This window comes from Festucalex cinctus, chromosome 6 (assembly GCF_051991245.1).
Source record: "Festucalex cinctus isolate MCC-2025b chromosome 6, RoL_Fcin_1.0, whole genome shotgun sequence".
Classification (NCBI taxonomy): Eukaryota; Metazoa; Chordata; class Actinopteri; order Syngnathiformes; family Syngnathidae; genus Festucalex; species Festucalex cinctus.
In genome coordinates, this window is record NC_135416.1 from 14494641 (window position 1) to 14520558 (window position 25918).

Here is a 25918-nt window from a genome sequence, read left to right on the forward strand (position 1 = left end):
TGTCCCGCTCGATGTGTTTTGTGCTAGCTTGCCATTTGCCGGAGGCCTACCGCTGCGGCGTCCGGCAAAAATAGAAAATAGGCTATCCTTGCGGAAGGCTTGCGGCACGCCGCAGGCCTTCCGCAGTCGACACGCAACGCACCCGCAAGCGGTGTAAACTGCACCATTCGAATGAATGGAATCTAATTGCTTGCGTCGCCGGACCGCACCGCAACCGCACCGCAACCGCAACCGGTGAAAACCCGGGGTAAGAGTTACCGTTTGAATTGTGTCTGTAGTTCAGATTGTGCTGACTAAACGATCACAATAATAATTTACACGATACTTTTTCATTAACATCTACACCTTCAACAGTTGATTGAAACATATCACTTAGACTTCTTAATGTTCCCATAGCAGTTACATGATATTGATTTTTATATAACAATTTAAAAAAATTATTAAAAAAATGGTTTGCCACCAACTTTTCACATCACTTTCAAGAATAAACGTAACAGTAGTAATTAGAAGACAACAAAACCATTTATCAATCATTAGTTGTTGTTTTTTTAGAAGAAAAAAAAGTGTTTTAATTATTATAAAATAACATGCACAGTAATGTACAACAGTGATACAATTTTAGAATATATCACTCACTATAGTAGAAAGTTGAACACACATCCCATTTTCAATACAGATTGGTGGATATAAACTCCCTTGATTGCAGATATGAGGACTGGTGCACTCCATATTAAGTACTAGATTGGCCGTGGCTCAGTTGTTCAGTGACAGTGAAGAGCCATTGGTTCGAATCCCGGCTCCAACTGTGCTCTTGTCGAAGTGTCATTGGGCAAAACACTGAACCCTAAATTGCTCCCAGATCGGTATTGTAAATGAGAAAATGTTCTCAAGAAAAAAAGAAAACATTTTAGTAAGTAGTCTGTTATCTGACAGCAGTTGGAATTACAAATACATGACCTGCTGACTGTCACATGCCAGTCAAATCAAACAAGAATTTCTTAAACATAGCATAGATTAATAGATTTAATTTCATTGCGATGAACAACAAGAGCAGGTGGGCACATTTTATCCACAGAACCTCAATGACCTTCATCGTCACTATTATTAAAGGTCAACCATCTTATAAGCTGCCTTGTACCAGCCCCTGGGCTGCTTTTCCGTAATGTCCTTCTTATGTTGAGCCAAGTGATTAAGTTGCTCATTTCTCTCGGCACCGCTGCTGCGGAGGCCAGTGCCACCTAGTCGCTCTTGAATTTATGGTGAGGCTATAATCAGGGAGTGGGGCTGGAGGGGTTGAGACACCTGTGTGATAGCCGGCAGAGAAGATGTGTTAATGGCCAACCGCGTGTGCAGTGATGTGTAGTCACTTATCTTCATTTCGGCTACAGGTTCCATTCTGTGCGCATTTACGCCTTCCCACTCGTCAGTCTTTAAATAGATGCTCGCAAATTATTCAGACTTTTCGCACCTGCCCGTCGTCACCTGATGTGAATTCATTTTAGTAATTGCCATCGTGAAACTGATTCATTTGCGAGTATGATTAATAATGAATTGCTAATTAAAAATTTGCCATTTAATGGTCGTAAATTTTACTGTGTGAACCCCAAAGCGGATCTTGCCAGAAGTGGTATAATTAGGTCAAGGTGTGTCTATGTCCTGCTTGTCCTCATTATAACAACTGTCTGGGCGAGAAGCAGGGTACACCCTGAACTGGTTGCCAGCCAATCGCAGGGCACACAGAGACAAACAACCATCCACACTCACACGCACACTTAGGGACAATTCGGAACGCTCAATTAACCTGCCATGCATGTCTTTGGAATGTGGGGGGGAAACCGGAGTACCCGGAGAAGACCCACGTGGGCACGGGGAGAACATGCAAACTCCACCCAGGAAGGCCGGAGCTTGGACTCGAACCCGAGTCCTCGGTACTGGGAGCCGGATGTGCTAACCAGTCATTCACCGTGCCGCCCTATAAAAATATGTGCTATTCTTAAAAAAAAAAAAAAAAAAAGCTCGCAAGCTTCACCAACGTTTTTTCTTCTAACCATATTTATTTTACTTTTCTGTTTTACTTTTTAAAAATCACACCTGCTTAGGTGTACATTTGGAAATGGTCATATCCCCCCCCCCCAAAAAAAAAAAAATCTAGTAGTTCAAAGTTCTACTAGGTCAATGTGCTTGACCCAAACATAGCATTCATGGAACACAGCTAGTGGCTATCAATCTGGTAGCTCTTGACATTATTCAGCACCCAAGAAGTCAATTTCAGTTTAAAAATGGTTGGTGCATAAATGTGAATTTGTGTGAAACATTGTTTGTCTGAATGTGCGATTGTACATTACCTTTTGCCCAACTTCAGCTGGGATAGGCTGCAGCACACCTGCTATGGTTGGATGACTCAAGTGCAAATTGTCTTAATGTCAAGGTGTCGGTCTGTCCTTCTATGTGCCACAATTGGGCAGTTTCACAGACTGGATGGCAAATCCACATATATATATATTTTTTGTCCAGGAAGATCCAAACCAAACATCAAAAGCTGCTGTAATTGTTGATTTAAAAAAAATATAAAAAGTGCTCCATCTGTTGATCTGTCGCTCACACTTGTTTGCACCTTAGCGGAAGGAACAAAGTAGAGGGAGGGTGAGGTGACAAGAGGATAGTCCTTCAGGATCAGCTGTGTGGAGGTGGGCATGACTAAGTGCAGCTGTCATGTCTGTCAACCCCAGCTTGTCGTTATCCGTGCACACTGTGGTCCGGCTGCTAATTGGACAATGTGCAACGTAACTGAGAGCACAGAAGATGGGCCTTTTATCTCTGCCAGACGCAAGCAGCATTGCACTCAACAGCAAGGCTGCGATTTGTCTACTGTAAATAATACCACTCACCTTCACACTTTAATGCTTTGTGGATGAAATCATGGACATATTAGGAGGGATGGGCATATTGATTGATTAATCTATTCTCAATGATTTGGTTGTTGCACAGCTTGGCTGCAACCAAAGAAGAACTATTGATTCATTTGGTGTAAAGAAGAACAACTTGCTGTTAGCTGGGAAGTTGCGAAACATCCACACAAACCTCCACTATGCACTCATTATTTTTGTTCATCACAAAATGCCGATCAAACTAAGTGAACAATGTTGGAAGAGAGATTCTACTATGCCTTAAAAAAAGGCAATGACGTTATTATTAGTCAATCAATGAAATTCAATCAAATGTTCATCCCCAGTAACCAAATAGGGTATTTCTTCTGACAAGCTACTGTACATTCTAAATATTTAATAGTCACTATTCTCTTGAGATTTTTGTCTCTCACATTCACCAGCACTTCCTGTTGTGTTCTTGAATCAAAATATCATGGTTTATTTTTCAGTTTTCTTGTCCCTACACGCGAATGTCACATATAAAACCAGATTAGCAAAACATCAACAAGAAATACAGTCCATTATATCAGGAAAAAAAATGTTACGAATCCATCATCACTACCAGCTCTTGTTGCCATGGTAGCTTTAGTAAATTTAGAGCTAAGCATGTTACAAGAAGCTTTGCGGCATCTCTTTGATGTTTTTATGAATATTTCTGTTTTCGAAGGTGGAACTCCAATGTTTGTATTTTAAATTTCAGGTTATGTCCGCACAGACGCTGGTATTTTTATAAATAATATTCATTTTATGTTTTTGAAAACTGACATTTCTGGTTGTAAAGAAGACTTTCCACTTAACCTTCCTGTTGTGTTTTTTTCTTAACAATGTTCACGGTCACATTGTAACCTGTTCAAACGTTTAATTATAAAAAGAAAAATATCACATAACTCAGAGCGATGTTTTTAATATTTAAAAAATTAAAATGAAAAAGAAAAACAAGGCTAGCAGACAAAGTTGAACCTTTTCCCCATAGATTTTCCAAATGGGCCAATTTGATCCACAACATAACAGGTGGGTTAGAATATTGTTTTGATGCCAGAAAAACACTTGATGATATGATTCAATCAACAATAATAATAATAAAGAATAATTTGTAAAAATTCACAATATTCTAAATTAGCTGTGCCCATCTCAAATTCAAGGTGATATAGTTGTTGAAACAAGAACTGGACGAAAACATTCCGTCATGAACAACAGACTGCCTGACATGGCAAATGGCTTCATTGATCACAGTCGCGCCCCACAATCATACACTGCCGGCTCTGACAGAAATGAATAACACTCTTCCGTTGTACTCGTGATTTATAGCTCAAATTCTCTTCATCCATTGCGTATTGGACTTCCCAAGATTCAGAAGCAAATGAGAGCATCTTTCTTCGCTCACTGGCTTTAAGCATCGATCATGATGCACAGGATGGATTTCCCTGAGAGTAGTGCTGCAAAGAAGAGACACCACAGCCTGGATAGTGTTTTCTCTGTAATTCCACTTAGCAGTAGTTGAACTCATTTGGGTGGGAAGCAGGTAAACACTTCAAGTTGTGGAGGCAGTGTTGCTTCAACAGCAGGATTTGTGTGCTATATGCGAATAAATGTGAAACACACCGACACTGAAGTGGTCTTGTGATCATTTGTCTTTTTCTCTTTTTGTTTACTTCTTCAGGATCCCAGAACAAAACATAAATTTAAGATCCACACGTTTGGGAGCCCGACCTTCTGTGACCACTGCGGCTCTCTGCTGTATGGCCTCATCCACCAGGGGATGAAGTGTGACAGTGAGTGCTTCGTGTGCATTTCCACTCACACAAAACAAAACCAAATTACACAGTTCCTGTACAGAATGATAAGCTACATATGAACAGCGTAATCTAAAAGACAAAGATTAGACTTATTTGTAAGAAAAACATATTTTTTGAACCATTTCAAAATTATAGTGCAATAAAACTGATTTTTCACCAACCCTTGTTGTTGCCATGGTAACTTTCACCAATTAAGCCTAATGCTGCATTCGAGGATGGTCGGAAGTCGGACTTTTCCGAGTTCAAACCAGTGTGTACGGGAACTCGGAAATGCCACGAAGTTGGAAGAAAATAAGGACCCCGACTTCACCAGCGTACTACAATATTGACGTCACTCTGAATGGCAAAACACAATTTACTCGAGTATAAAACTAGATAGCTTTGTTCATTCATAAATATTCGACATAACTCCACGTTACGCAACGTACATGACAGTATTGCCGCTATCTCTCTGCATGGAGTTATACGGTCAACTACTTAACTGTATAGAATGCTTATGAAATAAGATTAAAACAATAAATGAAGCAAAATTGCAAAAAGTTAAGTTTTCTAGAGGTCAAAATGAGTTTTGAAGAACAAAATAAAAAACAATTCATCACTATCCGCCATTTTGGTTGTTTGTGTTCGCCTCGAACGCTTTCAGGTCGGAACTGGGAAAAAACTACTCGGATAAATCCAACTTCCGACCATCCTCGAATGCAGCATACATACTGTATGCTAACAAGTAGCTTTAAGTTTTCATATATGCTACAGTAATTGCTTGTACTCCACAGCAACCATAATTCAGACTTGCCTGGACTGAAAAAACCCATAAGGAAATATATCTTAAAACTCTGTGATATAACAGGGCAATATTGTACTGAATGTCAACACAGATTCGGATCAAGAACATAACATTTCTTATCTTGTCCTCTAGCGTGCGATATGAACGTCCACAAACAGTGCGTCATGAACGTGCCCAGCTTGTGTGGGACCGACCACACGGAAAGGAGGGGGCGCCTTTTCCTCAAGTGTGAGGTCAGCGGCGAGAAGCTGCAGGTCACAGGTAGGTCGACTTGTCATTTGCTTAATGAGGACGCTGCCGCTCGAGTACACTTGAGTCTGAGCGAGAACATGCCGGCTTATTGGCCTTTTTCCGCTCTGACCTCGGATCAGATTTAACACAAAGGCCATCTCATTTCATAGGGAAAGTCACCCTCAATCCTCTGATACCATTAACCTGAATTAAAGCTCGCTGGCCATTTATTCTGCCCGCTTATTATGCAGTCAATCTCACGGCTAACAACCTGTTTGGCTGCTGTTATCAATATGGCACCACGGCAATTCCCCATTTAGAACACAGATCAATAACCCTCTTCTCTAAATTCAACTGAAAGAAACAGCAACACACTTGGAAAGGAAATCACAAAGTGAATAATCCAAAAATGGTCCGGAGGTTGGGTGACTCTATTTTCAAACTGTCACGACTTGCACTGTGCTAGCAAGCGATGCTAATGGAACTGTTAGTAAACTCAGTGTTGGTCAATTAGATATTTCTAAACAATACAGAGACTTTCCTATGTTCTATGCAGCCCCACTAGCCGCAATATGATATTGCATTAGTGGAATATGAGATAAGCAACAAAATCCAGTCGTTTTTATCAATATCAGAAGGCGGCCATTTTGCCACTTGCTGTCGACTGAAGATGACATCACAGTTGCTCAAGTCTCAGGTAACAACAAATCACAGCTCATCTCCAGAAAACAGGTAAGCTGTGATTGGTTGTTGCCTGAGCCCTGAGCAACTATGATGTCATCTTCAGTTGACAGCAAGTGGCAAAATGGCCGCCTCCTGAGATGGATAAAAACGGCTGGATTTTGCTGCACATTTTGCTGCACATTTTCCTGCATATTTTGCTGCATATTAGACTTTTGAGGTCACATATAATATTATTGTCAAGAAATGTTTAATGTTGACTTCCCCTTTATAGGGAACACATTGTGGAAATTTGGCTTGCTTGTATACACATTAATATCTTACGCCTCCCATGCTCACAGTCACTTGCAATTACAGTACAAAACTAGTACCCTCCATTTTAGTAGAAGCCATGCCTCAATTAATGGGCAGGTGTGTCATCCACTTGAAACAAACGGGCAGCTCCTTTTTTCTCCCAGGAAGAAATAAAAGGAACTGAAATTACCTCAATTCATAGTGCTCAATTGTGTAAACAAAACATGTTGGGAAAAAAAATACACTTGACACATGTATTATTCAGCATCCGTAATGGTTCATTCACCTGATTTCCGTGTGGCAAATGTGGGTTCGATTCTCACTCAGTGGCAACATGAATGTGAGTGCGGATGTTGTCTGTCTCTGTGAGTGTCCTGTGGTTCACTGGCGACCAGTCGATGGTGTAGTCGCACTAGTCGACGTTTCAGCTGGGATAGACTTCATCTCGAAACCGCATCCACTAGAACAGACTTAAACCGGAGACAAAAATGTTGTAAATATTGCTCATGTATTTGTCAAGGTTATCACTGTAAAAGGTCAGCCTAACAGCGTCAATCACATGACCTCAGATTTGTGATTGGGATCATGTGATGATAATGACGTAGATCCTGTTAATTTGTTTGTGTCCTTGTAGGGCACCACGATTTGTTCGCAGATGAGAAAGCATCCAATCAGGTTGCTACGATTTTATCGTTTATACTGCTAGACCTGTTTCTTGTTCTTTTTAATTTGGATTTATAATTGCAATTAATAGTTTTAATACTGATAGTTTTTAACTGGTAAAGATTGATTGAACAAAACAATGAAACAATGCTGCCTTTCTCATTTAAGTATTAATGTGAATGTAGGCCTACTCTAATTTTTCACTTACCATTGTGGTGGAGGATGTTGCTACTCAGGTAGGATTGTACAATACAGTTCACAACGAGGGGTGCTTGCGGTCAGGAGGCAATCATAGCCGAACATGCTCTAATGTGATGAATGAATTCAGAGGTAACATTTCCGAGGCTTTCGTAATCTGCTAAAATCCTCTTGCTGCAATTTGTTAATTTTGAGCTGTGCAGCCAAAAGAAATATCCTGAGTATGCTTGCTATCTATAAACTGTCATTAAACAAATAGTTGTCACTGTAACGTAAAAGCTTTTTAATTTACACAATATGGTAGAATTGAACAATTAATTGAATTCAACTAACCTCGTAATGGAGTGCAATGTACGGTTTGAAAAATGCATGTTGCAATTTTGAAAAGGTTTGTAAAGATCAACAAGTCTACAACACCAAAAAGAGTTACCCTGGCAGGTCCGCCAATATTTACTGTAAGAGTGCCATAGCAAAGACAAGCAAGACAGAAGTAGTATATATAAAAAATAAGCAATCAAATTAGTCCCCTTTATTGCGTCAAATGTTATGGCTGAAGATTTGTAGCTCAATTTGAGCATACAAAAACGCAATTCAGCCTTGAATAAGTAACAATATACTCTGTAAATTGATGCTAATATGTAATGCTAAAAATATCCAACTAACAGCTTGTATACATGTTGCACCACGGCCTGAATTGTGTAATGAGGCTGCTCTGTAAACAACGCAAGCGTCTGCGTTTGTCTGGACCGGCTTTTGCTTCTTATTTGGAGGCATGTTGTAAATCCTCGCTCTGTGATGACAGAAAATTAGCACATTGGCCAGAACAAAGATGACGGCGGGGCGCCGATGGCGGACTCGTGTAATCATTCAATTAGTGAGCTCACTGAGGTCGTGAGGCACCGAACTTCAATGACTCATTCATTTATGAAATGAACAGCAGGTGGAGGAACAGGCTAAATTATAGCTGGGAGGTGGGCAAACAAAACAAATCAAAGCAGCTTCAGTGTTGACATGTCGCCAATCTGTGAAAATAATGGATTCAGAAAAAGAGTAAAACAATACAACCGTGTTTGCTTGACACATAGCTAGCATTTTTACTTGTTAGCCAAAAATATTTTTGAAACACAAGTATCATAGCTCAATGATATAGCTGATTTCTTCAGCTCATTTTACAGCCAGAATCAAATATCGAGAAATTTGTTTTCCGAGCCTGTTTTTGACATATGATGAACTGACCCTTGCCATCCTGGTCATGGCCTCTTTACCCTGCTCCCTTCTGGGAACTGCCTTCTTAGTGGCCAAGCTAATTAAATAATCAGCTGGCTGAGTTGGTAAGGAACTATGAACATGTATACTAGTTTGAGTGAAGACTTTAAACTGCCCAATAGTGTGAGCATGAATGGCTATTTGTCTATGTGCCCTGACTGGCGACCAATCCAGGGTGTACCTTCTTGTCAGAAGTCAGCTGGGGTAGATTCCAGTTCACCTGCAACTCTGTAGAAATTGGATAGATAACTGGTGAGTGTGTATTTATGTGTACAATCAGAACTGATGTACTAACCACAGCCCACTCAGGCCATCTTGTATTACAGATTACATTAGCTGCTGTTGATGCCAAGCAGGCAGCCTTCCAAGCAGATTTGAGCTACACAGTTTAAATAGCTTGCTGGATAGAACGAAAGGACAATCTTTACATCATTTTTTACGCATACAGCAGCGCTCTCAAAAATAAACAGCATCCAGTTCAAACCTCTCACGCTTCAGTTTCATAAGGAGCCCAAACAATTTCACTCACGTCATTTAACCTTGCTTTTTGTGTATTCCTGTGCTTTCGTGATGCGGTGGAAGTAGAATTTTATTAAATTCACTAGAAGAGACAAAGCCACAATATTATGGTGACAGCTTGTCAATCACAGGCCGCATATAGACAAACAACCTGTCACACTCACCTTCACACAAATGGGTGATTTATAGTCTTCACTTAACGTTTTTATGATGTGGAAGGAAAAATCACCCTAAAGTGTACTCAAAAATGTTTTGCAGATTTCCTGACTGTCAGGCAGACCCCATTGCTATTGATGTTGCATCATTAGTGGGTGAATAAGGAGACAAAAACACTTTGAGTACTTTGCTTGGTTTCCACCACCTTGATGCCTCTATGCTAAGGATATAACGATATCCAAACATCAAGATACTGTAATCATCACGATATGAACCTCACGATGCTATAATTATCACAATATTGTTTTAAAAAAATCTCTATTGACACACATAAATGACCTACAATTACTAATAACAATGAATATTGACGCACTAACTTGCTAATGCACGCACACATTGTGAATCAGTTTGTGGAGGATCTCAAATGTGTTCTGTTCGCCTTCATCAGGCCATTAGTGCGGGTTTTAAACATAGGTGGTCAAAACATGTGTAATTAAAATTAATCTGCACTAATAAAGTAACCACCAGAGGGTGCTGGAACTGTATGAATGAAATACAACCTCTCCTTTTTAAGAGATGTAGTACTTTTAATATCATGACATGACAATGTGGCAATTTTAATATTGCAATATCATGATATTGCTGTCATGTTATATCCCTACGCTTTGCTCATCATCTTCTTCTTCTTTTTTTTTTAAATAAATTTATAGTCAATATAGAACTGAGTTTGAAATTATAAAAATGTTAAAGACACATTTTTTCCCAACAGACTTATGCACAAGGGTGTCATGAAATTGTTTTTTTATCAACTTGCAAATTCTGCCTAGCAACAAGCGATCAGACATATATGTGAGTCAGAATCTAAGCAATTCTACCGTGTAGCTACAATTTTATTTTATTGTTAAGTGAATAATGAATCTTATACTGTACAATAAATTTAGGACATTGCTGATGTTAGACAATGTAATTAAAAGTGGCCTAAGATAATAAGAGAGTTGATGGGTTCCCCAGCTATTTTTTTTCTATTAAAAAAAGGGCAAAGCTGGTTAGCATAGGTCCACTAATAATTCAGTTTTTAAATATTTTATTTGGTTTTATTTTTGTGCATTACTGTTTTGTTTTTGTACCTTTTGTACACAGTTTTCTTGACTTAAATGGTGTATCAATCCATCATGTTGCAGTAGCCAGAGCCAAGAAGTTGTGCAGGAAGCATTACGGCTGGCGTGCTTTCAAACACGCATTAGAGGCCAACAAATAAACAGCCTTCTGGCAATAACTTGCAAAATGAACTGATTTGTCACTGTCGCAGTTTCAATACAGAGATGCTGAAATTGGGTTGTTGTGGGGAAACAAGGCTGGCAGGGAGGCACCGAAGGAGACACAAGATGTTTTGTTTAGCGTGCTGAAGGACAACCGTGGCGCTTTCGTGCCGTCCTCCGCTTTGCCATCACTCAGGAACACAGCTCCGTTGTATTGGATACTGCTGAGCACGCCACCCTCGTCTTGGTCTTAGCGACTCTTTTGTTCCCTCGCTGTGTGTTAGCATTCACTGTATCGCTTGCTCAAGAGCATCTTTGTGCATGTTATTTACTCCTTTGTAGTTCACTGTTTGTGTCTGTTACACAACTCTGCCACCTGTAGGTCCTTTGTGGACAACCACCGTCTGCACAGTATATGCTTTTGCTGTAATTTAGATTAATAGCAGGTGTGTTTTTGCTTTTTTATTTTTTTTTTATTTTTTTTTGGAGGAGTCCTGATTCCTTTCTTTGTTACAGTTTCTTCTCATTTCCCTTCTTCCATCCCTACTATTGGCCCTCTGCCCCAAGTGTGTCTGTTAATTGTTAACCCGTCTGATGTGTGTGCAGTTTGTGTTGTGCTTCATATGACGCAACTGTGTAGGTGTGCGCGGGTCAGTTAGTTTTCAGGGAGGATTTACTGTTGATGTGGGTGGATCAGAGAGATCTCATTTTGTCTTGAACCTCTTTTTTTCTTTGAGGTTTGTTTTTCCTTTACTGTCAAAGTTAAAAATTGACCCTGAATTTCTGCTGACTGCATACGTATGTGCACACATTGACACTCGTAACAAGTAGCAAATATAATGTAGAGCTTACTTCTTCAGTGTCGTTAGTGATGAAAATTAAAAAAAAAAAAAAAAAAAAAATCAAACAGGATGAAAAAAGGCAAAGAATACTTAGTTACTAAATAGTTGCAATATGTTTGAAAAACACAGTAATTGGAGATGTGGTGGTCCTCTCCAGTAAAGTTGTGCTAACGCATGCGTAGTAGAAGCTAGCAGACGAGTATGATGTTAGCCAAAAGCTAAAGCTAACCCTGAAGGCCTCTAGCCTTAATAGATTCCTGCGTTAGTGGAATGTGAGATAAGCAACGAAATCCAGTCGTTGGTCCTTGAAAATATGTCCTCATATGAAAATGGCTAGTGGCACTAAAAAGTTTGAGGTCCCCTGCCTTTATTAAAAATAAATACATTAATAAATGAATAAATAACTACCCGCAACCCTTGTGAAGAGTAAGTGGTTAAGAAAATGTCTGGATGGATGGATAAATAAATAAATGCATCTTGTGTTCGCCTTTGTATGCATTTCTGGAATGTCAGTGCTAAATCACTTTAAATAGTGTCGTGATTGAGTTATTTTTAGAAGCATTAATATTAGTTTGTGTGATTCTAATGCCTTGATTTTGGTGAGTTTGCAGAGCAGTTTTGTGAATCAATGACTTCATTTGAGGAGCAACTTTCTGATTTTGTGGGGTATTTTTTTCCTGCAGATTAATCCCAGGGACCTCAAGCAAGGGTTTTAGTAAACAATATTCTCTCAGTTTTAGTGTTTGATGTGTTTTAATGTGGCGCAAAGTGCACATTTTGTATCGCAAATTGTGATGTGAAAATATTTATAAAATTCTGATTTTTTTTTCTGCAATTGACTGTCTATAGGTTGGCAGCTCTGCATAAAGTATTTGTATTAATTGCATCATTCCTAGGGGTGTTGATTATCACACTGAATCAATTCTATGTTATAACATGTTAGTACTGAAGGAAAAAAAATCCTAACAAAGGTTTATCTTGGTGTTTGGATCAACATTTTATCTGCTTGTACATTTTCACTCCCTCTACTCTCCCCTTTTCTCTTTATTGTTTGCTTTCACACTTCAAGCTATTTAGGGACTCTGGTGGTAAACAAAGCACAGTATCAGGTGTCTGCTTTCATTGCTTGTTAGCAAACATGTATGACAAACCAACAGTCGGCATCCAGTTTCAAATTAGCACATTGCGATTTGCTTCGCTTAGCAATAGGCATGCAAATGTTTATATAGCCACAGAAGGTTGAATAGTTACACTTATTGTGACAAACTCTAACTCCAATGAAGTTGGAAAGTTGTGTAAATGTAAATAAAGACAGAATACAATGATTTGCAAATCCTCGGTAGGGAACGAACCCTGATTTGTTTGAGTGGTATCATTACTTTAACAATACCGTGGGATTTGTTAAATAGAGACACATCGCGTCATGCTGAGATTGAAGATCGCCATGCATGTGTGTGATTGATTCTCCATCAGTAATGTTTGATAAGCCCAAAATTTTTCATCATTGCAATTTTCCACTGCATATGTATAATCAAAATGCATTAGGCCCCCACATGTTGATTCTCGTTCTGCCAGCCAATCATCCATCCATCCAAAAAAAACCCAAAAGAAAAACCATTTTCCTCGCATTAGTGTGTCTGCTAGGAAGAAGAAGAAGGCTTGCTGGAAGGTAGAGTTGGATTTGGTTCAACAATTTTTCTGGGCTTTGCACGCAGCCTGACAGTGGACAGCAGCATGCATGCAATGATTTCGGCCCCGAGCTTCTTCCACTTTGAGCCTTCTCGCTACAATTTCCTTCTTCGTGGAATAGTTGACTCACTGGCACCGCACACACATGCCAGCAGGTTTTTGCCAAGAGGAAATCTACTTCAGAATCTTGCTTTACTGTGTCGTGATGCAGCAGCTGAAGGGGTTTCATGTTGGATCTGAGACAAATAAGATATCTTGAAATGGGGGGAGTTGCATAAATGTCATATAAAAGACCAGGAAAAATTGTTTTTACAACAATTCAAACTCATAATATATACATCTGAGTCAACCAAACAAGTACCTCTAAAAGCACTCCACTCACAAATACTTATAGTCCCTTCTCCTCCTTCCTTACACAAATTTAAACTAAACAATGTCAGCTATTTTTTTTTTTCCAGAGCAGGGTGTCTTCAACAGAGTTCAGAGGTGGACTTAAGTAAGGGTGGGTGGATAAAGACTTCACTCTAGTCTCCTTGTTTGCCAAAGGAGACAGAGTACAAACATGGCTGACCACATTTTTTTGAGGACGGGGTCAACTAATGTCAACTGAAAAAAAAGGCTCAGTGTGCGTGTGTGTGTCAGGCAAAGGTGTGAAAGACACAAAGGGGAGTTGCTTGTTATCACTGTCACAAGTGCGCGGAAGGTAACCATCAGACATTGAACATATAGGATGCATTCTTTTGCCATCAATAATGTATATCCGGTTCATACATTTAAATTTACACTGGAAGAACTTCCTATTTTCAAGTTTCAGCATATTAAGGTTTGATTATTATTCAATAGTTGTACACATTTGTTTCATTTCAACAGCAGTCCAATTTGTATAAAAATGAAGACTGCATTTTATTTCTTAATTCTACATTGGTCTAGCAAACTCCATTAGAATGTTTTTTTCGCCCTCTACTGGTTTGGTCTGGAAATACAGCTTGCAAGAATCATGACGTTTGATTGATTTAGTAATTAAATGATCATCGGTAGTTCATTTTATTGCATCATTAATGAGGTTTGGAAGTGAAATAACTAAAACAAAATTGTGTTTTAGGATGGTTGTGTGCTTATGATTGAAACATATGTAGGCCTATTTAGTAATACTATATGTTTACAGATGATAAAGTTGGTATGCATGACCCAAAATCTCCACTTAATTCTTTAGAGATCTGCTGAAACAGATGAAAGTCTGTTTGCCAACCAATTGCATTCAGTAACTTGCCTTGACGGACATTTCCCTTTAACTCATGAATTTAATTGATTTTGTCTGCCTCTTGTGCCGAAATAGAGAATATTTATCCACTGTACTACTTTTGAAGCCACTTTATTTTTCATCTCTTAATGATATACTTACACTCAATCTAATTAATTGTTGTCTCCGGACATCATATTACCATTATTTAGCACAATCTTGACTAAATACAAAGGTCTTCCCCTGGTTGATTTGCATACAGTGATTTCACCCGGGATGAATTCAGCTTTGAATTCATTTGAACAGAGTGAATAAAAACAGTATTTTTTGTTAATGCATTACTGTGGACCTCTATTAATGTGTCTTGTGTAGTTTAAGCCTGGTTAATGGGGCGCTTGTGTCCCAAGTGTGTCCTTTCTGTTTAGTGTCCATCTCACTACCGGAGGATAAAAGAGCTTTCCCCCACTTCCATCTAAAGCTCAGTCTCACCAGACATCCCCACATGCATTCTGTGACCTGCATGTGTTTGATCTTCAACACCTGCAGTGTGTTCCACTGATGTTCACCTGCTGTATCTGTTTTGCTTTATTTATTTATTTTATTTTTATTTTTTTTCCTGACCAAAATGAATAATACAGATGAGATGAAGTTGAATATTCATTGAGACTTTAGAGCAGATCAAATGAATTGATGCTCCCCTTTGAACAATCAGAGATGTGATTAAAAAGAAAAAGGAAAGCATGCTCGTCATTTTATTTTCAAATTTGGGGTTATTTGAAGTTTAGAATTGACAGGTTGAAATCTATGTAAATAAAGCCTGTGTATGTGCTCCTCAGTGGTCTACGCTTACCAAGTATGTTCCCACAATGTCTCTATTTGTTTTAGTTGGTGAAGGCAGGAATCTGATACCAATGGACCCCAATGGCCTGTCTGATCCGTATGTCAAACTCAAGCTCATACCTGATCCCAAAAATGAGACCAAGCAGAAGACCAAAACCATCCGCTCCAACCTGAACCCCAAATGGGGCGAAACCTTTACCTTGTAAGTAAACGCCACTTCGTATTTGGATGCTGGGGGTATGTTGTAATATAATGTATTATATAATTCTGTGCATGTTGCAGCAAACTGAAACCCACAGACAAGGACCGCAGGTTATCCGTGGAGGTGTGGGACTGGGATCGGACAACCAGAAATGACTTCATGGGCGCCCTTTCGTTCGGCGTGTCGGAGCTCATCAAGTCTCCGGCGAGTGGCTGGTATAGACCAATTTCTTTACGTTCGCCTGTCCATCTTTCAACCCTGGCGGCTTGTTGTGCTCACGTTGTCTCATGTCGTGGTCAGGTATAAGTTGTTGTGCCAGGAGGAGGGAGAGTATTACAATGTTCCCATCTCAGAGGAGGATGATGGGAATGAAGAACTGAGACTGAAATTTGAGGTGAGGATTGTTTTGTCACCAAAATTGATCATGCTCTCTGGTCATGGTCTGGTATGTCATTATATTATATATTATATTGCATTTTTATACAAGCTTCATCTGTTGCCTCTTACTTATTAGACTTTATTATATATATTTTTTTTTAACCTAAATGACTGTTTGAAAAAAAATATTTTGGTAACAGTAAGTCTACTTACTACTTGTAAATTCAAAAGTATTTTAATACATAACAATATTTTCTAGTTGTTTGGAAACTTAGTTGTCTGTCAACATTGTATGCAGGCTAATTGCAACATTTTCATTATTTGTTATTTTATTTGCCAAAAAAATCACAATAGGTGGAACTCACAGTGAGTTGTGCATTTTGACGTAAGATATGTATGACAGGTATGCGTTGCAGATTCTCACATCTGATGCATTCCAGCTTGGTGCCAATCATTGGCTGCTTGACAGTTAATTTCAGCACAGATTGTATTTTATTTATGTATTATTTTTGTACTGTATTTAAGTTATATGATTGACTTTTGTATGCTAGTATTTTTCCGTCTACTGAGTGAAATAGTTGTCTGTGTTTGTTTTGTTTCCTGTCCTGTTGTTTAGAGGGAGCATGTGTCTTCAAATACAATTATCCACCCCCCCACGGTGCATTAAGGTCACAGAAGTGTGTAGAAATTCAGGGCAGTGCTTTTCTTGTCGCTTTAAACATACAGAACTGTAACTTCATGCTCTTCTCATGACCACTAGATGGCAGCAGATAACAAAGTTCAGTACACACTCCACTTGGGGCCTCCACTTTCTAGGTTATTGAGCCAATATGGCCACATATTTGGCATGGGCAAAATAGTTTTGGTTTTTTTTCCGTTTGTTTGGTTTTTTTTTTTCGTTTTTTTTTTTTGAGAAAACAAAGAGATTGATAAATTCTAATGGCACACCACCAAACTGAAATGTCTACAGTGGAATAATTACGATGATGTAGTAGAAGACCATTTATTTGCTGTTATTATACTTTGCATACAAAGATAGATGAGTAATGATCCGCTACTACACCCACAATGCTAATTGTTAATGGATTATGTGAATTATTATGACATATTGCCTCTGTGTGTGCACTGTGCCAGACTCTTCCTTGTCCCTCAGTTGTTTGAGCATGAAAGTGTCCCAGTGTGTTTGAGTTGTTCAAAGTGAGTCAGGCCCTTTGGTTGCATCTGCTTATGGTTCCAGGACCAAGCACTTTTGGAAGACTCTGGCAGGAAGAAAGTAAGGCTGCTCGCTCGGCTCGGACAGGCTCTTGTCTTTGGCTAAAGCTTCAAGGTGTGCTGTGCTTTGGTACAGTGCTGCGCTTTGCTCATTAGGTAGACTGTAGTAGACATGCAATTAACCAAACTAAGGCTGCTCATGTCACAAACTCGTTTGAAATGACCGAGAAAGAAGAATACTTGAGGTCTGTCAGTTAGCTGACACCGAATGTGACACAAGCGTGCATACAGGATTCCATTTGCAGACTTGCGTTTTTGGAGAAAGGGTGTGAAAATGTGTTTTTGCTTGGATTTGTATGCATTTGTGATGACTATTATCTTGATGGTGAAACTTAGGTTTCTCGAGATGTTGATACTAGCTAGCATCATCAGGATCAGCATGTGTTTGGATGCGTGTTTGTCCTTTGTCAGGGTACCTCTTCGACATCTATTAAACACAACACAAAAAGGAGAGAAGACACTCAGTTCAGGGCTCACGAGGAGAGGAACTGACTGACACAATTCACTCTTGCACTCTCCTCACCCTCTCTATTTATTTGGTTTTCCAGGCCCTTTCCACGCCCCTAGTTACATGTGTGTTCCAACCCTAAAAATGCAAATGCAAGGCATAGTTGGAACACAGTGTACTTGTTTGTCTATGTGTTGTGCATGTGAGTGGAAGATTGCTGAGTACGTGTGGTCAAATTTGCAATAATTTCTTAACAGAAAACAGGCGACCTCAGCAGACTGGCTCAAACCATTTTACTGAGTTAGATGTTGTGGTTCTTCAGCTTTTTGAGTCATCTTCAAATAGCCAGGCTATGTGAATGTGAGTGGGAACAGAACAAACCTTTCTTCTTCGCAAGCAGAAGCAATTCTTCTTTGCATCAAAGCAGTCTTCATTGCAAACAGAAGCAGTTCTTCATTGCAGCAAATATATGATAAGATAACATATATGGCTAGGCAATGTGAATGTGAGTGCAAAGTAAAACATTCTTCATTGCAAACAGAAGCAGTTCTTCATTGCAGCAAATGTATGATAACTTATTATTTACAGTTATTCCTACATCCTTGCTGAGTGTGACCTTTGGACAAGTAGGAATGGACATTTCTCCTTTCCCCCCCGGATGATTAGAGCAAAGATCACTCATGGAATCTTCTGAACTCCTGAGTCCATGACAGTGTTGTAATTGAGAATAAAAAAAATTGCCAGTTTGAATGTTGTCCATGTCGAGTTGTTCTTCCTTACTGATGATCAACATCACTTCTGTTGGCTCAAGCCAAGTAATGCACGCTTTGATTAATTACCAATCAATCCTACAGAATCCCTATTGATCAGTTCTTAAGCTTCTCACTTTTTGCACTTTCAGTTGTTGATAGAGATATAAAGCATGACTTGGCATGAATGAGCTTGATAGGGAATTTGTCATGTTTTCTAGTTGGTATTGACACAAGTGCTTGTCTGGAGCAGGCATGAATGCACGTGACAGTAGATTGTGCTTCTGTACTTGAAATATCATGCAACTGAGTGAAATCTCAAGTTTTTCAAGTCTTTGTATGTCATTCAGATCAACAATGATCAGGTTCTCTGGTATGAAGGAACTTTTTAAAGGAGTCATTACTTGGGATTTGTATACTTTTTTTTTTTTTTTTTTTAAAGACCGATACAGGTAAGAGTAGTCTTGAGTAGTCGTCGGCGATACCAAGTACTGTAAAATCCCCCCCACCCCACCCCACAAAAAACCCACAACAACGACAGGGAAAAAAAAAAAAAAAAGACCTCTATGTCTCTCTAGAATTAAGTGTGTGGGGAAAAAAGTCCACCCATCAATGACCTACAATTTATTTTAAGTATCTGTCATATGCTGCAATCCAGAAACCCAGAAAATCAGTAAAGCCTACCCCAACAAGCAAATGTACCATAACAGTGTGCCTCAAGTTCCCACTGAATTGTTCAATAAAGTATCAATCAACGTAGATTGTTATCTTTGAACGTGTATTCTAATGTTGTGGCTAGTGAGTTCATTTGCGTGCTCCTTGGAGTGCATGTTGACGCACCTCGTCTTGTTATGAACGCAGAAAGCCAAGCTGGGCCCAGCCAAGAAGGCCACCACAGAGACAGATGGCAGCCCATCCAGCCAGCTGCCATCCAACAGCTTGGACCAGGTCAAACTCAGTGACTTCAGCTTCTTGGCAGTACTTGGGAAAGGCAGCTTTGGCAAGGTCAACTGCAATGTCAAAAAAAGTCACCTTCGACATGAAATTAATGCTCTATTATTGGTGATTTATTTGTAATTTTTTTTTGCGCGACAAAAGGTGATGCTGGCGGAGATGAAGGCCACGGAAGAACTGTACGCGATAAAGATCCTGAAAAAGGACGTGGTGATTCAAGACGATGACGTTGAATGTACCATGGTGGAGAAGCGAGTCCTTGCCCAGCAGCAGAAACCGCCCTTCCTCACGCATTTACACTCGTGCTTCCAGACTGTGGTAGGTACAATGTGGAGGTCAAGGTCCTGTCAAAGAAGCTTGCCCTAAGCTAAACACAGGACCTGCATGACAACTAACTACAATTAAAACATAGTACACAGGAGGTTAACTCATTTGCTCCCCAAAATGTATAAATACGTTCTATTTTTAAATTACCATTGTCCCAAAGACGTATTTATATGTTTTTTTATGCTAGAGCATACACAAAGCTTTAATGCAGCCTCTGAACTGAAGAGAATGTTTGAAACGATTGTAGTTGTTACAAAAACGGCCAGCAGGTAGCAGCAGAGTAAATGAGATCAACCTGGGCCATGTTGCAACATGCTGTTTTCCTCACAAAACAGATTTGTGAATAATGATGAAGCGTAGCTATATTCTAATGCTAATTGGTGCAAAACGGAAACAGATAGAAATATACTTTTTTTTACTGATGAAAGAAGAGACTCTAATATTTCTTTTGGTAGGTTCCATGTTTTTATAGCAATAGAACCGAATATTCTGTGGGCCTTGCAAAACCAGTCAAAGTCCAGAAAAACAGCCGGGATCGAAGGGGGTTGCTTCAGTGAAAATGGCACATTTGAGTCCTTAGGAAAAAGTACCGACCTGAGAACACAAAGTGATACATGCCGTGCACTGTGAAAAATGAAATTAAGAGGCCAATCACACAGACTTGCACTCAAAGCCTATTATGAACCTATCACAAGCACACAAGCACAATAATAATAAATCCATGTTTGGGGCACCCAGCAAAGGATGGACTGGGAATTAACAGGAACATCATCAGACAAGGGAAATTACTCAATCAAAAAGCAAAAAGCAGTATGTAGATCGTTACACAAGTTTGGGATTAAATTACAATCATAAGAATATTTTATGGTTTTATGTTAATGATTGTGTTTGTGAAGAATTTAGTTGGCTGATGGCTGAAGTCGCAAGGCACATGAGCATCTATTTGCAGAGCGTGTGAGGCTACATACAGCAGCGATGCAGCAACAGCAGGCAGTGTGAAAAAATAAGAAAAGACCGAGCTTATAAGTGAGCAGATGTTCTTTCTTTCTATCACAAAAACAAATACATCCATTGGTTTTCGGTTTTACAGTATGTGCAAAATCTATTCCATTTCCCTGCTAGAATGGAGCTCAGTGTGCATCCCTTCACCAAGGCCAAACAGATATTTTTAAATTGTGCCGTAAAATGTCCTGTTAGTTCACTGATATATTGAGTAAAACATAACGCACACAAGAACATTTAGAAAATGTTAACTAAAGTGATAATTCAAAACTTAGATTCTAAAATTTTGCACCTCACTTGACAGTCTTCTGCGATCAATCCGCCATCCCACCTTCCATAACATTTTATGAAAATTAGTCACATAGGTTTTATATAATCCTGCTCATGTGCAATGAAAACAGATTGCAGATGTACACATTTATCAAAGTAATTCTTCCACCTATTGGTGCAGAAAAAAGTAATCAAGACAATTTATTAATTCTACAATATCCTTGTAAGCAGAGTGAGAATTAATCATCACCTTCATGTACAGGAGTGTTAAAAGAATACAAAATAGATTTCATTTTTCAATTTTTTTTTTCATCCTGTTTTTGCACAGGATCGTCTGTACTTTGTCATGGAGTATGTGAATGGAGGAGACCTCATGTATCACATTCAACAAGTGGGGAAGTTCAAGGAACCACAAGCAGTGTAAGAAAAGACATCTTTGCTACCAATACTTTATCATCATTTGCTGTAGTATTGGATACTTTTACAGATGTGAATGTGAGTATGAATGACTGTGGCTGGGACTGGGTATTGCTATACAAGTACTCTAGGAAATGAGTCAATTTTTGTGTGCATTTTTTTTTAAAATATGTTGTAATTACAGGTTCTATGCAGCAGAGATCGCTGTTGGTCTCTTCTTCCTTCACCGTAATGGCGTCATCTACAGGTAAGCATTTCTGCAAATGACAATTATAGAGCAGGCTACTTTTCAGATGGATTAACTCCACATGAAAATGCATTTTTGTAAAGCAATAGTTTTAATAAAGGTGAATAACCTTCATTTATTTCCCCCCCATAATGTTATTTGTCCATTTCTTCAGAGATCTTAAATTGGACAACGTGATGCTAGACAGTGAGGGACACATTAAGATTGCTGACTTTGGCATGTGTAAAGAGAACATGTCAGATGGAGTGACCACTCGCACCTTCTGTGGCACTCCAGACTACATCGCCCCTGAGGTAAGATTTGAACTTGGAAGACATACGTGTGTGCGTGCGCGCCTGTGTTTGCGTGTGCATAGCCTGATGCAAGAGGTCACTTATGTGTCACCCTCACGGACCAGATTAAGGCCACTGCCTTAGGACGCACATGCATACGGACGCAGTAAACACACACACACAGCATGTGCTTTCTAAAATGATGTAAGCACTGCAGTCAGGCAGACACCCAGTGTTGTCTGCTGTGAAGCGCGGTGTGGGGTGTCTGCTTGTCCTCAGCAAACCGCTGATGCCGAAATGCTGCTTTGGTGCTTTGGTCCACGCACACCCATCATCATCAAACACATTGACAAAGACACACGACTTGTTTTTGACCTTAACTGGCAATCATGCAGTATGGTGGCCTGGATGGAAAGTACATGACGGTCTTCAATGTAAAGGAGCTCATGTGGGTGTTTCTAATGGCTAATAATTAATAAAAACAAAAATGCTGAGTCACTCACAAGGCGTCTCACTGATTAGAATTGTGCTACGACACTGGTGGTCTACATTGCTGTAAACATGAAGCGATGTCACATTTATCTTCTTCAGGCCAATTGAGATTGAATCAACAGTGCCTCTACTGTTTGTTGTGGTGTACTCCATTTGCCCTAAATTACATTAATTACATTATTTTTCTCAATTAGATAGTTTAGTCCCACAGCTAGGTCAGAGTGGGGCTAATTTACATAATAATTACACACAAAGGTAAACAAACAGCGTTGCATTGAAGTTCATTGAATTCACAAACTAGCTTAAGCTAACAGCGTTAGCTTCTGATAAGCGGCACAAACAGTAATTTGCCAAAAGTATTCGCTCACTGTCTTGACTCACATATGAACTTAAAGGGATACTTTACACACTGAGCCATTTTCAGCAGTAAAAGGGTAATATTTTGTCAAAAATTAATTTGATAACTTCATTATTTTCCATGTACAATTAATGCATTTAAAAAAATTTTTTTCCACTTCCTGTCAACTGAAAATGAGGAACAACCAATCACGGCTCACCTCTTCTGGGTTTGGTCAGCAAACTGAGCCAAATAATCCAAATTTTGATGAAAGCATGTCAGAGACGTGGGAACTGTTTGTGGGGGAAAAAAATGCACGTCTCTTTTTAGATGTGAGTTGTCAGCAATCAATTCCACACAGTCAGTTATTATTATTATGCCTATAGAATGAACTGAGGGTCTTTGCTGTTTAATGACTGACCAATTGATTAAGAAGCCGTGTCACCATACTTACAATACCTACAATAGTTTTTTCCCCCCCTGTTAGGCCAATGAGCACGCTGTAGTTATTACACATAACACAAGTTTCTCTAACTTTGTAACCATTATCAGTTAGTTACCTCCCGTCCTCTGGGGAGTTGTGTTATAGATTTACTTCCCTGTCAGAAAGAGATGTTGTCTACATGGAGTCAGGGACAACATGCTGTGACTGTTCACAGTCAGACTGACACTAATGCTCCAGCCACTGAAGGCACAGCAGGGATGGGAGCGGCTGTTGCCTCCATCATGCTGTGAGTGTGTATGAATACGTACAATACCGCACACACTCTGTAGTTTGATACACACTTTGTTGGAAGTGTTGCATATTTCCAAACGTATTAATCATTTTGAGAGATGAATGACCTCAAGTGTGTCACTTCCACTCTACTTGACATATTCAAACTTTGTGGTCACATGCAGCCAACCATTTTACCAATTAGTTTCTAGAGAAAATGCCACATTATATTTTAAGGGAATCAGCCTTTGAAACTAAACACATGCATCTATTCATTTTCTGCAGTATTCCGCTTATCCTCATTGGTGTTGCGGATGAGCTGGAACCTTTACCAGCCAACCAATTGCAGGGCAAAAGAGATAATAAGCCACCCGCCACTGAGCCATGCCACATAAGTGGATATTCTGTAAACACCACACAAGTAGGCCAGAGCCAAGGTTCAAACTCCAATTTCAGAACTGTGAGGCAGCCATGCTAACAACTAGCAAAGTCATACACATTTTGACCCACATCCATCCATCCATCCATCCATCCATCCATCCATCCATCCATCCATCCATCCATCCAGCCATCATCCACAATAATATGTAGTTTACCACAACTGAAATTAATGATTAACTCATTGAATGCCAGCCATTTGCGGTGAACGAGAAAGTCAAACAGATGCGCGTCTTAACAAATTGCTAAACTAAGCTAATGCTCCACCTCATACTTCCTTGTCTACTGTGGGCATCTTACACTCCTCCTACAAGCTGGCCCTCCTCTGATCAAAGCTACTGTGGCCATCTGCTGGCAACTACACCTCATTACAATTATTTTTTCATCTCAATACTTGCCCGGGGACTTGCATGAGGTTCTCCTACGTCCACTGCATTTAAAAACAAAAAAACAAAAAAAACAAAACAAAACAAAAACAAACACAAAACCCGAGTTAATTCGGGTATGGGGGCGAGCCGCATATATTAAATACCCGAGATAACTCGTGGAGGGGAAGGAATGAGTTAAATCCCAACAGTCATTTATTAGAATAAAAAACGGGATTCAAAAGCCCTTTCCCATTTTCTCTTAAGTAAATAATGTTAACTCTCAGCAGTCACATAAAATCAGTCATAGGAGAGGGTCAAAATTTAATATTTATATCTTGATGGCGGTGGCGTTTCACTGAGCAGCAGGTTGGAGCAGTGGTTAGCTGGGAGGAGGTTTCCTCCTAACGCAACTCCCTCGCTCTGCCAACAATTTAATGGAATAAGTTCAGTGAGCGCCCCTTTCAGAAGCGAAAGCTTTTATGTAATACACACACAACACACATAAGTGAGCATCAATTGCATTCTCAGCGGAGGCAGCATTTCATCACAAGCCACTGAACTACACTTGTCAATTAATGTAACAGTGTAACGCATGACATCGCCGCAACACAAATACCGCCCACTCGCATATTGACAACTAAGCCAAACATTATTATTAGAATCTGATGCTGTGAACTCTTTTAGCTAATGCTAATTCTATGCTACAAGTGTCACTATGCTTACGTTTTGGCTTGGACTTGAGATTGCTTCCACTGCGGGCATCAAATTGGTTGTTTGCTTCATGAACTTTGTCCAAACTAGGTGGGTAGCTATCATTGTCAAGAAAATGACTATGGAGGTGGTAAATACCAGTTTTCTAAATTAAGTGATGGGAAAGTAAAGCTGTAAAAACAACCTTAAAAACCATTCAAAACATTTTTGGGGCAGTTTTAATGATGGAAGAACAGAGCTACACTACACATTAACCCAGTTAAACATGTTACCATGTGAGTTAAAATTGTGACCTGATATATATTCTACTCACTTGACTTTTTCTTGCCAGCTGGAGAGTTAGTGTTTCCCTTGCTTGGCAGTGTACACGTGAGCAAACACGCACACACAGAGTTGTCGCTCTGTTTAGCCTGACCTATATAAGTAGCCTGTTATTGGTAGCTCCTGTCTGGGAGGAATGAACACATTAATGTACATTTACACCTCACTGACTTTGATACAAAGAGAACGCGATAGAGAGAAAGAACGGATCTTGTCGGGAAAACGAGATGTAAAAGAGCAGAAGAAGCAGCCGGACAATGAAGGCAAGAAAGGAAGGAGAAAGCAGACTAATGATGACTCAGTGACATTTCACGGGAGCATTTGAGACTATTGAGCTGTCTGTTGCGGCCCATTTCCCTCGGCGGCCTTGTTGACCCAAGCACACAGCTGTATCTTGTGGATAAAAAAAAAAGTCTCTGTGTGCTGTCAAGATGATGAAGTACAAATTTAGCCTTTTCCTTTATTCTATTTTTACTCTGTTATCTGGCCACTTCTTTAGGTACAGCCGCATAATCTAATTCGATCCAACATTGCAGCACAGTGGAATTTGGTCAGAACGTCGGGCTCACAGTTCTGAGGATGCCTTCTTACTCAAAATGTGCATTTTAGGTCT

At 39.6% G+C, this 25918-nt stretch overlaps 1 protein-coding gene across 2 annotated transcripts in view; it reads left to right on the plus strand.

Annotated features, from left to right (window-relative positions):
• prkcaa (protein kinase C, alpha, a) overlaps window positions 1–25918 on the plus strand; it is a 97088-nt gene that overhangs the window by 50590 nt on the left and 20580 nt on the right. For both annotated transcript variants that reach the window (XM_077523095.1, XM_077523097.1), the window contains exons 4-13: window positions 4588–4699; window positions 5640–5768; window positions 15431–15587; window positions 15668–15802; window positions 15888–15981; window positions 19296–19439; window positions 19533–19706; window positions 21316–21407; window positions 21589–21651; window positions 21806–21944. In XM_077523095.1, the coding sequence (XP_077379221.1) occupies window positions 4588–4699; window positions 5640–5768; window positions 15431–15587; window positions 15668–15802; window positions 15888–15981; window positions 19296–19439; window positions 19533–19706; window positions 21316–21407; window positions 21589–21651; window positions 21806–21944 (1239 nt within the window). The remainder of the gene's footprint in view (window positions 1–4587; window positions 4700–5639; window positions 5769–15430; window positions 15588–15667; window positions 15803–15887; window positions 15982–19295; window positions 19440–19532; window positions 19707–21315; window positions 21408–21588; window positions 21652–21805; window positions 21945–25918) is intronic.